At 40.5% G+C, this 13,670-nt stretch overlaps 1 protein-coding gene across 8 annotated transcripts in view; it reads right to left on the bottom strand.

Annotated features, from left to right (window-relative positions):
• Positions 1-13,670, bottom strand: part of rerea (arginine-glutamic acid dipeptide (RE) repeats a) — a 166,350-nt gene that overhangs the window by 55,330 nt on the left and 97,350 nt on the right. For all 8 annotated transcript variants that reach the window (XM_083569756.1, XM_083569762.1, XM_083569759.1 and 5 more), the window contains one exon: positions 8,286-8,356. In XM_083569756.1, coding sequence (XP_083425882.1) covers positions 8,286-8,356 — 71 coding nt within the window. The remainder of the gene's footprint in view (positions 1-8,285; positions 8,357-13,670) is intronic.

Raw genomic sequence — 13,670 nt, 5'->3', positions numbered from 1 at the left:
CTGGAGCCAAACACACACAGAGAGAGAGAGAGAGAGAGAGAGAGAGAGAGAGAGAGAGAGAGCAAGAGCGAGAGCGAGAGAGGGGGAGAGGGGGGAAATGAAGGAGAGAAGAGAAGAGTGGTGTAGTGGACTAAGCAGAATCCTGTGGACTGATGAGCAGACAGCACTCATACCAGCCAAGCCAGGCTGAATGAGGATTTAATCACAGCCACAGAGAGCATTTAATAGAGACACTGGCCATTCATTATGTTGCTAATTCTTCCTCTTCACAGTGTCATGACTGCACACGTTAGGAGTCTCTTCCTCGTGTTCATGCAAATCAGAGATCGTGCTCAAACTTCTTTTTTTTTTTTTTTACAGCAGGGTAAAGTAGTATATGTTACACAAAGCATTGAGCGAGAGGCAACACACAGACTGCACGTTTAAAAAAAAAACTAAGATCTCTCATTTCTCATGTATGCACATATATTTGCATCTTTATGCAGCGTATTAATTAAAGCTGAGAAACATTAGCAGGAGTCTGAGATAAGTGGTGAAGGCGTCAGGAGAGAATCGTGTCTCATGCATGAAAGATTGGACGCTCTTCACTCTACGAAGGCCCCCCCCAAAATGTTTCTAAACCACTGTATTCACACTAAAAGTAATCAACGTGTGTTAATTGCTGTTTGGTTTCACTCGGGGTCAGTGTGAGGCCGGTTCGGTTTGCCGTGCCCTCCCTGTCCACTGCCCCCAGCTATTGTTTCCAGTAAATCATTAAACTCGGCTCTTTTACCAAACGGAGCGAGGAGGACAACACGAACTCGGCTAACCTTTAGCAGCCAGGTCGCATGCTTGTACACGTCTCTCATATAAACGCTAAGTGATTTGTTTTATATATATATATATATATATATATATATATATATATATATATATATATATATATATATATATATATATATATAAATATAAATATAAATAAGTTTTTATTGTCGAACAATAACACGCCTCCGCCCCCTCTAGCCAGTCACGGTCCATGAAAACCATGAATCCTTGCAGATAATTGTATTGTACATCGCATCTAATTAAATGTCCATAAGCAGAGAAAGAGCGAGTGGAACAGAGCAGGGATTTTTTTTCCCGGCCAAACCCCCAGAGGAAAGCGGCAATCACTCCATTAGAGACTGTGCCGTGCTGCAGCTGAGCTGGCCAATATCAGCAAATTAGTTTAGCTACAGGGATGGGGGAGGGGTTGCCCACACACACACATACAGTGTCACTCATCAGGCATATACAGGCAGCTGAAATGAGAGAAAAGCAAGATCGAGGGACACGTATACACACACACACACACGCACAAAGAAGAGAGTATGAAAGAACAAGAGAGAGATGTGGAAACGGAGGACGGCGGCAAACAAAGAGACTGGACGAGTGTATAGAGCAGAAGAAACGACAGTGTGAAGGTGCTGCTCGTGATTTATTCGCCCGTGTACAATGTACTTTGTGTCCAAAAAAACTAAACTGGCCAATCACGCAGCAAGCCGCCAAACAGGGTAGAGCACGCGCAAACCATTTTGAGATTAATAAATGACTGACTAACGTGTCACAACACCCGTGGCCTTATTGGTGTGTGAAAAATGAGTTGGTTTTGGGCTTGTGATAAACAGATATCAAGTATAATGTCAAGTCCAATCATTTTTGGTTAGTGTGTATTTTTATGATAAAAGGAAGCTTATCTGAATTGACAGGCCTCTGAGAACCACAAATATGAGGCAGAACTACTATACACTGTGTATGAGTGATAAAACTTCACACTGCATGCTCAGATGATGCAGTAAAGACTTGAGCGGTTTTTGTAAGGTGCATTGAACTTTTTGGAGCAAGGAGTCTCCAGTGTCAGCGCTTTGTAAAAGTCATGAAGTTTACCGCCACATTGCATTTTCTGGCTTCTCCATAACGTGAGGAGAGAATGGAGAAAGAAAGGCTGATAAAGGAAGGCTGTTTATAGCTGAACAAAAAAATGCATGTGATGACAGAAAGTCACTTATTTTGTAACTGTAGCAGGATAAAGTGTGTAATTTTTTTTATTTTTTATTTTTTTAAATGGTCACATTCGACACATCGCTTTGGTATAAAAGGAACACAATAGTTCAGGACATGCTGTTATTGGGATTGATTGTTTGCCTATAACATACCCTGTTGGATTTCATTTAAAAAATATTCACCAATGAGGTTCATTAATGATTCAACATTCCTATTTGTAGCCCATCAATAAACATGGAAAATATCTTAATGTATAAATTATGTTTTTGTAAATTTTTTGTGTTATATAAATGACTACAAAATGTATTTACAAAATCTGTATTTAAAAATTGTCACTATAAGTATTTCCATTCTTTATTACTAACCAACTTCTATATTTCTTCTTCCAATAAAGATGCTTATGCATTTTTTTACATCACATCCATTATTTGTTTTTTAAGGAAATTAGTGGTAAAGGAAAATAACGTGTACAAGCATTTTCTATTCTATTTATGCAGCAGTCAGAAGGAACAGATTTTGTGTTTCTGTGAAATGCCCCACCTGTCATCACATTAAAATTGCGCATATCAGAGGTTCAACCACTAATGGGCTGAGGAGAAGGAGTAAATACACTGTGGCTGCTGATGCCCTTGAACTCAGCATGTATCTCTAGCCCTTGTGAGGTTTGTGAAATGGTGCTGGGCTAACTGCCGTTAGCATAACAGGAACCCATTATCGCACCTGGGAAAGGAGAATGAGAGAGAGAAAGCGATGGAGAGAGAAAGACATGAATGAAGAGATAGAGATATCTGCCCTGATTTAACATAAAACTAGACACGGTGAGCAAACACAGCAGGGGCAGAGTGATTCATAGCTAAAGCTGCCCCTCCTAAGGTTATCTACTTACACAAGACCAACAGTGATTGTGTGTGTGTGTGTGTGTGTGTGTGTGTGAGTGTGAGTGTGAGTGTGTGTGTGTGTGTGTGTGTGTGTGTGTGTGTGTGTGTGAGAGAGTGGGGGGTGGGGGGGTGGCGCAGGACAGAAAGAGAGAGGGCATGCGAGAGAGGAACATAACAGCACCTCACATTTTTTCCACCCCATTTTCCTTCTCTGTAATCTCCTTTATTCAGTCCTGTGCCACAGAGCTGTTTACACAAGGTGAGGGCAGCCCTGTCATCTGTGCCTTAATCGCAGCTGAGAGCACACACACACATACGCACAAACACACGCACAGTGTAGAGGGAGAAGAATACTGCCTTTGTCTGCGCATTGTGAGCGAATCATATGTGATATGAATACGAGCGTGAAAGCAGGAAACTGCAGAGAATAGTATTAATAGTGATCTCAATATTGCAACAAATACCACAGACAATACTTTTTTTTTTTAACGTCATTTGGCAGACGGCCTCAAAAATCCCCACGCGACACCAAACATGACATGGTCTATCAGAGGTAATGTACAGCAACTAATGTAGTAAAAGTACATTTTCGTGTCATCTGTGATGCAGACTGTCAACCCCAAACTAGGAGCTGATTAGGTGCTGAAAATGTATTTATTTAAATTACTAATTATAGAATTCTTAACATTACAATAGTAGTATAACAACATACAGTTATAAGAAACATTTATAATTATTGTTTTATAATTATAAGCAACATTTATAATTATAATAATTGTTATTTCATGCTGTGTCATTTGTTTTTATGAGATACTTTATTTGACTAATTCTGCAACCAAAACCTCACATGACATTCTGCTGGATCTCAGGCAACTTATGTTTTTGCGAAAGTCATACGTATAAGCCCAGACAGAGCTTGAGAGGCATCCTCAGCCTTCTGTGCTTGCAAATTGATAGCAGCAGCTCGCTTGTTTTTACCCTCCCGGTGCTAATTGGATTCCCAGGTTGGTAGATAAAGTGCCCAGAGTGTCTTCGCTACAACCTTCCTGACTGCTAAGAGCTGGAGGGAACACACCGGGCCTCTGTAAATCTGACCAGTAAAGAGAAAGCTCCCAAAAACGGCGAACCCTCTGCATTTACGCAGTCATAAATATTGGCGCCGACGCAGATCGTGATGTGCGGCTAATATGAGAGGATAAAGCAGGCCCTGGGGAGCTGTGATCGTTACACATATAATGAATCTGTGTAAATATGAAGGAGAAAACACTGTGTAAATCTGCAGCGCAGGAACACGCCGATATCCCCACCCTCCATTACTGTTAAAAATAAATAAATAAATAAAATATTAAAAAAAAAAACCTGATGCTCCTCGTGTAAATCAATTAAAGTGCTAAAAGCGTATCGAGATGGAAAGGCTGAATGAGATCAGGTGCGGATCTTTCCAAAGACTGACACGAGTGTCCTAATTAAGACGGGGTACAACAGCATGGGATTAGAGGTGAAACATGAGTAACTGATTTAGCACCTGTACATGCAAAAAAAATAAAAAATAAAAAAAGAACAATGAAACATCAATGACTTAATATTTAAAATAAACAGACCGCCGTACTCCGCCGGAGAATTAGACTTCTTTTTAGGCTTAGGGGATAAACCCAGGCAGCTGATTGAATAAACACAGTATTAGAATGAAGTCTAATATTAATTAACTTTTAATACTTTCATCCCACCACAGACAAAGCAATCGGCGCTAGCCGTGCATTATGAGGTCTTATCGCAGAGACAAATAATAGACGATGATAAACCTGTCAGTTTCGAACCAAAGAAAATTATTAGAAGGCTAGAAATCATCTTTAAATCATCTTCATTTAAGTCCCTATGACACCAGATATGTTTTTGATGTTTTCCTGACCACCACAATTGTAAAGAGTGGTTATACGATTTACCCTGGCATTCCTGTCAGCTCAAACCAGACCTTCAACTCTCCTTTGATTGCCCTCTGTGCCGCTGCCACATGATTGGCTAACTCTATGAATTAGCAAACGTAGCAATGTTCCAAATAAAGTGGCCTTTTGTGGAAGTGTATTTTGCCTTTAAGTGTATATCTAATATAGCAAGCCCAGCTGACCAGGCAGTCCTTTACATTGCCTTGCTAAGCAACTGTCTCTACTCATACTTATCGATAGGGTTGCCTTGTCACAGTTTCATGGGCAATCACTGTTCATGACGGAAATACATTTTAAACAATATGTCTCATTTTCTGATCTATTACTATGTACGTGTTATTTTTCCCTAATAACGTTCTTTACTCCAGTTGTACCCTCATCCCTTTTGTGTCACGACTCGTGAAAAATTACCACGTTGTTTCTCGCTTTTCTAAATTCCCTACAGGATCACCCACGACTTGTAATACAGCAACCTCGGTTTCCCCGAGTGGTGGGCGCTACCACACTGAACCCCCTTTGGCTGTGTAATCTGCTACTCCTCTAAACATGTTTTATTGCTACCTCTGCTGCCACTCCGAGCACGCTCATAACTTTATCATACCCGACAGTTAATAAATACGCAGCCGAATGCCAGCAGTGCTTACTATAAAATAACCACGCAACCAGCAGCCCTACGACAATGTGGTTCTTTTACACCGTGCCTCTCAATCAATGTTAATCTTTCAAAGACAAAAGAATGAACGGATCTCTACTTCCTCTAATTGAGTGATGATCTTTATGGAGAAGGTCACCATACTGGGAAAATTTCAACCCGTAACACTCCTACTGATCTCTAGTTTCACCTTTACTCTTGTGTGGTTGCATTAATCACCATCACTGAAGAGCTGTTTCTAAAGATTTTCATAGAGTTGGGAAAGTGCTGGCAGTGCATTTACTGGGCCAGAATGCACACTGCAGGCAGAGCTCCAGTTTGCCCCAGACAACAATGCAGATGGGCCTCCCTTAATTACACACACAGAGAAGGGAGGAGAGCTGGTAGAATGAGAAAGAGGCTAATATATCAACTGTTTTCTCTCTTGATCTCCACTGATGCACAAAGACCTCGTGATTTGCACTTAATCAAGGTGAAGATAGTCACAAAACACGCGGTTATTATTGGCAAGAGTGAATTTATGTCGCCCTCAGCACTCTTCCTGGCAATCCGATTAAAGGCTGCTCTGACGTCCAGGCCCCGGTGGCCCCCCCACCTCTCTGGCCTCTTATCCCTTCGTGCTCTCTCAGCCCTCCCTCCATCATCACCTTAGTTGTTTTGTGCCATTAACAACGTCTCCCGGGACTGCTCTCGGCACTCTGCAGGACAGTGGGTAAGCCGGGAAAACTCTCGGCTAATTGTCTCCTGCTGCTGATGGAAAAAAAGCCCATCAGAACAGCCATAATGCGCCTATTTGCTTGTGACAGAGCATTATCTCAGCAAAGCACTAATCAAACCTGATTTGCCTCGCGCACGATCTGAAACGGTGAGCAAGACGGTGGGGGAGAATACAAACAACCAGACCACGGGAGTGAGAGGGGAGAAATAAATCAGGAATTTCATTGCCCTAATAAACCAGATTGGATCTCGGAGGGTTTTGCTTTCCGCATGACATGCCCTTTGAAGATGCGGGCGTTTTAAAGTGGCTGATTAACAGTCAACATAAAACGTGTCAGCAAAGAGCAGTCTGAGCAGAATGGCCTACAGCCCAAAATGAGTGGAGAACTCCAAAGACGTGCAGTTTACTTGTAAATGATCAATTACGATGGTGCAAATCTGCACTGGCATTAGCAGTCTAAGCAAGGAAATGCATACTTATCTCCCCCCCACCCAGACAGTATACTGTACAAGTTTAAGCTCGTCTTTTCCTACTAGAGCGGCAACACCAAGCGTGATGATTGAAATTGTTTGTGTAGATGCTGGTAGGTGAGATGAAATGAAGCCTCGATGCTCGCAAAGATGCACAGTTCTATAAAGTTCTTCTAAACGTTTTAAATGTTTTCACTCATGTTTAATGATCGCTCTTGCTGATAGTGTTGTGTGCACTCGGACCAGATGTCCTCCTGCATTATTAAAATGAGTCCAGATCACTGAGATTTAGTGCAGTCTCTACATTAGAGCAACAGTGTACATGAAGCTGACGTCATATTTAGGGTTGCAAAGTTTCAGAAATTTGCAAGACTTTCCACGAAAATTAACAGGAATATATAGGAATTAACAAAATTGTAGGTTGGCCTATAACAGGGAACTTTAAAAATCTTGCAGGATAATGGTTAAAAATCAACCAGATTTAATGCAATTTTCGTTCCACATTCACCAAATCACATGCACACAGCACCTACATGCACTGTGCAGTCCTCCATAACATAACACAGATCATTATTTTGTGTCCAGGATACATGAAATGTCAAAAAATTTCCATCTTGGCAAAGTATTCATGTACATTACAGAAATATTACACACATCTATGCTTTAAACATCCTTATGCTGTGTGTAAACTATTATGCAACAAAACAACACTAACAATTGAATCAAAGTAAAAAAAATCCTTAAAAAATCTATTAGCTTGCATGCGTGTCAGCTTATGACCAAACAAAATGTTTATATTTACGTTGGCATATGATCCAGTTTATATAAAATGTACCCACATTTCAAATTAATTCCCATAAATTCTGGGTAAGTTTCAAACTTCAAAATTCCCCAGATTCTCCAAAAAGTTTCCGGAGATTTACTGAAAATCTTCCACCCCTTCGCAACCTTAGTCATATTGTATCACGTGTTAAGAGATGCTTGTTAAAGGTATGCTGGTTGTAGTAAAATGGTTAAGAGGATCAGTATCAATGCTTCTGAAGGTTAATTTTATTATTATTTTAAAACGTAACCTGTTTTTTGTTTTCCACATTGGTGAAATTTGGTGTGATACAAATTAAAATGAGTCAGCAGAGAAATATCATTACGAACACTGGCAATTAAAATGTTTCTCTTAATCATCTCAAGATGCCACTTTTCATGCTGAACTAATTATGCATTTTAATAGCCATGCTAAAATAGGAAAACGGGGGAAAGGTTCAAAATAAGGATTGAACTTTCAAAATTGATGATTACTCCCTTTTAAAATCTGAAATGACTTCTTACTAATAAGAAAAAGATATAAATCAGCCTTCCTGTGCTTCTAAAACAAAACCACACTCCAAGACAGTATCAGGTTTCCCAATCCTGTGTGTAATTAGATGGGCTGTTTCTTTATAATATGCTCGAGTGCAAGTTTTGCAAGGCATGTGAATGCAGGCAATCACCCCTCCATCCACATCAAAAGACTGTTTGATGTAGCTTTCATATGACTTTAATAAAAACAAAGGCATGAGTGAGATAAGGCCGGGTGTGAGGAAGGAAAAGGGCACCTCCACTCACCAGCTTAAAGTCCTGAATGCTACAGATGAAGTAGGGTGTGTTGGGCCGCCGGCTCTCTATGTACACGCAATCTGTGAGAAACGGACACAAAGAAAGAAAGAAAGATAGAGAGATGAACAGATAGAGCAAGACAGAGAGAGGGGAGGGAAAAGCAGAGCGTTAGCTAAATCATTTCTACAACATTGCCTGTGTTACATTATTTTCCCTGCAAAAATGTTCACTCTGTAAAATTCATCAGGAATGTGAGTAATAGGATTAAAGGGCTTTGGGGAGCGGGACAAGCCTGCCTGTCTCCAGAACAAACATCAAGACTCCAAGAGAGAAGGCCGCTATTGTTCCAACACAATTACGTTTCATTGATGCATGCGCGTGTTCACATCTAGGCATGTTTTTATATATTGGTGGAGACCAATTGTTCCCAAAAGGATAACTGTATACACACACACACACACAGGTATGGCTCAACGGGTCAGGCTGCCAAAACTGTCCTGACCCATTAAGTATTAACAGCATTAACTTAGCTCGTCTGTTGGATCAAGGGCTGAAACGATTCCTCGACTAACAGGTAATTCAAATACAAAAAGCCTATTTAATCGAGGCAAATTATTTGCCTTGATGCTGCGTTTAATCCATTTAACTACACATGAAGCATTGTGTTTCCCCACGGACCATTATTACTGACACACCACCTGCTAAACTTTGCAGCGCTCTGGACAGGTAACACAGAATATGCTGCAAATGAAAATAATTTGAGGAACTGGGGAAAAACAGCATGGGGCCAGAAGAAGATAAAAAAAAAAAAAAAGGTTTGCCCAATTCCAACTAAATTTCTCGCAATTCTGACTTTTTTTCGGCAGCGTCACCCCGTCTGTAGTGCCACAAAGCTTTACACATTTAAAATGAAATAGTCCACAATCAATAGAATTGCATGGTATCAAACAAAGCCTTATCTCTGGAGAAAACAAGACGCAGCAGAGGAGGCCTCATTCATACACCAACATCTTCAAACTACAGGCAGACAACATGGTTACCCGGTGGATGCACAAGAAATGCTGGATGTTTACGATAGATAAAGTCGGAATTAAGCAACCATTTTTTTTTTATATATGGAGGAAACTGGTTTCCAAAAGATTCAAAGAAAACGACTAAAGGTTTCCAAAGTTTGGAATAATTTCTAACCAAAACGAGTAAAACACAATACAGTGCATTTACTTTAAAAAAAAAAAAAAAAAAAAAAAAAAAAAAAACATTATACAAATAATATAATTTTTATTTATATATTTGGATTTGCATTTTAATATAATATGAAAATTGAATGCGCTAAATAAGTTTAGTTTTTACAGATATTCTTTTATGTATTTTTAGCAATAAAATTGCTAACATTTTTCTAGAACACATCAACTTTGAGGACAAAATGTTCACTTGCTGCCAAATATATCTCACCCACTAACAGGTGCCATGATGCAGAGATAATCATTGTTATATCCTCACCAGTCATTTATACATTAGCATGTCTTTGTCAGGTCCTCTGAAAAAAAAGGAAGACTACTGCTTGTAATACAAATATAATGAGAAACTCAAGACAATGAAACTTTCCTGCACTGGGTCTCCTAAGTGTTTTAGAGTTGCAAAGAACTCCGCCCCGCCTACGGCTCCTAATTTTAACACTGTGAAAAAAGAAATTGGATTCAGATGTCTAGCGAGGCTCACCCCAGCCTGTGTGCTTAAAGTGAATGTGACTGTTGGCACGGCAAGGTCAGGAACTTTTATCTCCTTAACAAAAACGCTCACGATGCACAGCATACACACACAGCAACCATGCACTTGCAGTCTCTCTCTCTCACACACACACATACACACACACACCCCAACTTCCTTCCTCTGTGGTCAAGCTGCCAAAGGAAGATGAGATGATCGTTGCATTGTTTTTTATTCTTTTCCCCTCCCAGCACTGAAAGTGAATCTGAACTGCTCTAGGATGCAGAAATGCTCATCAGAATGATGCACACAAACCCGGGCACTGCTTACAGGCCTCATGTTCTTTTTTCATATTTACTCAGAAGAGCTTTTATAGTTTGAATGTGGCCAGGACATAAAGCAGGGTGTATTCGAAGGCAGACAGGCGTAGATTCTCTCCCTCAGACTGTGAGGTGCCAGCCAGGCTCCGGCTCCTCCACAGCTCCATTCAGAAACACTCATTACATTACCCTGCTATTTCACACGCTGCACTCCCTTTATAGCCTGGCACTGCTCACATTATTTATGCTAGCTGGACATGTTTTAACTAGTTCTCCTCAGTAGCACTCGAGAGCCGAGAGCCGGAGATGGTGTTAAGGGAGTGGGATTGCGATGGCTGAGATGTAGCAGGGGCTGGGGTCTAATCACAGGATTTAGTTGTGCAGGATAAAGGAGGTGGTGAAGAGAGAGAGTGGGGGTGGAGGCGTTTGTCGAATAATAGTCAGTAGACCTCCCAAAACGAGGGTCGAATGGGTGCAAAACTGCCAGGCACATAGCAAGGCTCAATTTTTTCTCTCTCTCTCTCTCTCTCTCCCTCTGAAGACTACCTGACTCGAGCTATATACCACAAACTACCTGTTAATTAATAAGTAAGTAGCACAGTTGGGATATGACTGATTACTTTTACAATTATTGTTTCTTATCGCAAAACAAGATCTTGATTTGACTTTTCAGTTATTCAGCCCTGTATCGGAGGGTTTTTCATGGTAATGATCAAAATGACAATCAGTGAAATAATAAAATATAATAATAAAAGTGCTTGCATCAACATGTTAACGTTAGTTTTATTTTCAATAATCAAATACATTTGAAGCGTGACTGTGGTATCGAGTATAGAATCACAGATTCGAACAGTGTAACCACAGAGAACGACACACGCCAGCTGTTTTGCAGCTTTACTGTAACTCAACACAACACCAATTATACCAAGTCAGATCTCACGTCTTCATCGAGGAACATACATTTATTTTTCAATGTCTTCTATTAATCCAATGAACATTCGAAATCTATACTTTACTTGAAAACATAAGAAAACTGCCATTAATAGCACAGCAGTATTACCTACTGAGTATTATATTCATTATTTTTTATATATTTGCTTGACATACAGCAGTGAAGCAGTCAAAGCCCAGACCTCCAAAAGCCCTATCAAATCACACTGAATAAATAAGTTGGTGCACCATAAAAGCAAAGTGACACTACCCGAACCTTGTACAAAACGTACACCATGCTCCGGTGCAGAATTCAGCATGTGAGAATCTTTCAAATGTTGTCTAAAGAAAACTTTGGCGTAAATATTCTAAGAAGGATGCAAATCGAAAATGGAAACGAGACCAGCCAGCGTTAAGGTTCGTCCATAAACACACTCCAGCAGCGTAAACAGGATGTGTAAAAACTTTCACCTGAAAATATTGATTTTAATCATGTAACCGCTGCTAAACATACACATATACACATTTTATATATATATATATATATATATATATATATATATATATATATATATATATATATATATATATATATATAGAGAGAGAGAGAGAGAGAGAGAGAGAGACAGAGAGAGAGAGAGAGAGAGAGAGAGAGAGAGAGAGAGAGAGAGAGAGAGAGAATCTCTTTACTGTGCCATATTTATCATACTACATACTATTATATCTTTCAGCTCTACACCTACAAATCAGATGATATTTACAGGATCAGAACCTGAGCAAGACCGAGTGCAGAGTGAAGCTGTCATCAAACTCTCCTGCTCTCTAACTGAGTCAGTGAGTGTTTAAACATGCTGAGAGGAAATAAAAATGATAGACAGACTTCAATATCTTTTAAGCATTTGAAACGAGGACAGAACACCGCAGCTCACAGGACTTCTTTTTTTGTTCAGAGGTCAAATCTAAGGACAATGATCATATACTAGTCCATTAATGCACTTAGGTAACTAATAATCTCACCATATGTTCATGCAATAACTTTTTTTTAGCCAATTAAATTTCCAGGCAACCAAAACACAAAACTGGAGCTTTTATTTGCCTGGTGGAGTAGATAATGGCTATCATTTGTGCACCCCCGAAGCGTAACCTTTCTCTTTAATATAATGCTGTTCTATCCAGGATCTGAAGCACTAATACAACACTCCAGCCTCCTTGATACTGCAACAATACTAACTGGCACCAGTAGCTCTGTAATCCTAATGGGTAACTGTGTCAAGATGATGAAACATGAAGAAGAAAGGATCATCAGCATTCGAGTCACAGCACAGTTCACCACCCTACTGTGATCGTATCTTTATTCAATCAGGAAACACTGAGTGCTGAATCCCTGATTCATAAAGCATGCAGAGAAGTGTGATGAATTACTGGGGACCAAGGTCACAGAGGCTCCACTATCTCGCCTCCAGCTCCTTTAGTAATGTGTAACTAACGTGTGTGTGGTGGGTCAGACTGAGCTTGTACCGCTGGCACCACTGAGATCAACCTTTACCCAACAGCCAGAGCAGTTATACAAGAACAAGAGCTCCAGACCACAGCAAACAGCGCATTTGAATAGAGCTGTCGAGAGACTTGCATGGAGGGAGCATTTACCCAAACACTCCACATCCCAGAGGTGAATTAATGTAGCGTGGGCCGTAGGAGGCTAAAAGCTATCACTAACAAAAACGTGGCAGTTCCATTCCGCTGCTCTTGACGCCCGCGCATGCATCATCTTTAATTTATTTGTTTTTGTCCGCGCCATTATTGATCTTGTTGCATTTATCTGTTCAACGCAGCACAAGGAATAAAGATATTTAATAGGCTTGGCACTGGGCATGCTGTTTGTTTGGGAAGATGGGGTTATATATGAAAATGCACCTAGGCCATCATGACTTGTTATCATTGAGTTTTCTGGTTGTCAGTGAGGACGGATGAATGACTGACGTGTGGCTCCCATGGACACAAATAAAAAGCTTGGATGGCGCTGCAGCTGACCTGTGGGGCCCTCACACAGGCTTCGTCGCATGAGTTCGAGTAGAAGGAGGAAGAGAAGGGGGGGATGGGAGCGCAGAGAACAAAAGAGACAAATCTAAAGATGAGACGACATGCCTTTGAAAGTCCCACGCCACGTCAAGGGGGATTTACCTCAGAGAATTGCGGCTTAGGGACCCTTAACCCGGGCAGTGGTTTCATTTAGAGGAGATGGATTCTGTCCAGACTGAAAGCTTGAGAACAGAGAACAAGCACTAAGGGGTGCAAGCATAAAAAACTAATATGGACACGGGAAGTAGATCAAAATTAGCAGTGGGAGGCAGAAATTCTCATCGTTGAATGTTATACGAAGCACACGCACACGTGTGTGCCATTTGATTTTTTTTTTTTGTCCTCCCCAAACACTAAA

Source organism: Silurus aristotelis, assembly GCF_946808225.1.
Source record: "Silurus aristotelis genome assembly, chromosome: 19".
Classification (NCBI taxonomy): domain Eukaryota; kingdom Metazoa; phylum Chordata; class Actinopteri; order Siluriformes; family Siluridae; genus Silurus; species Silurus aristotelis.
The sequence above is the reverse complement of the archived record's forward strand: the minus strand, read 5'-3'. Positions and strand labels throughout refer to the sequence as shown.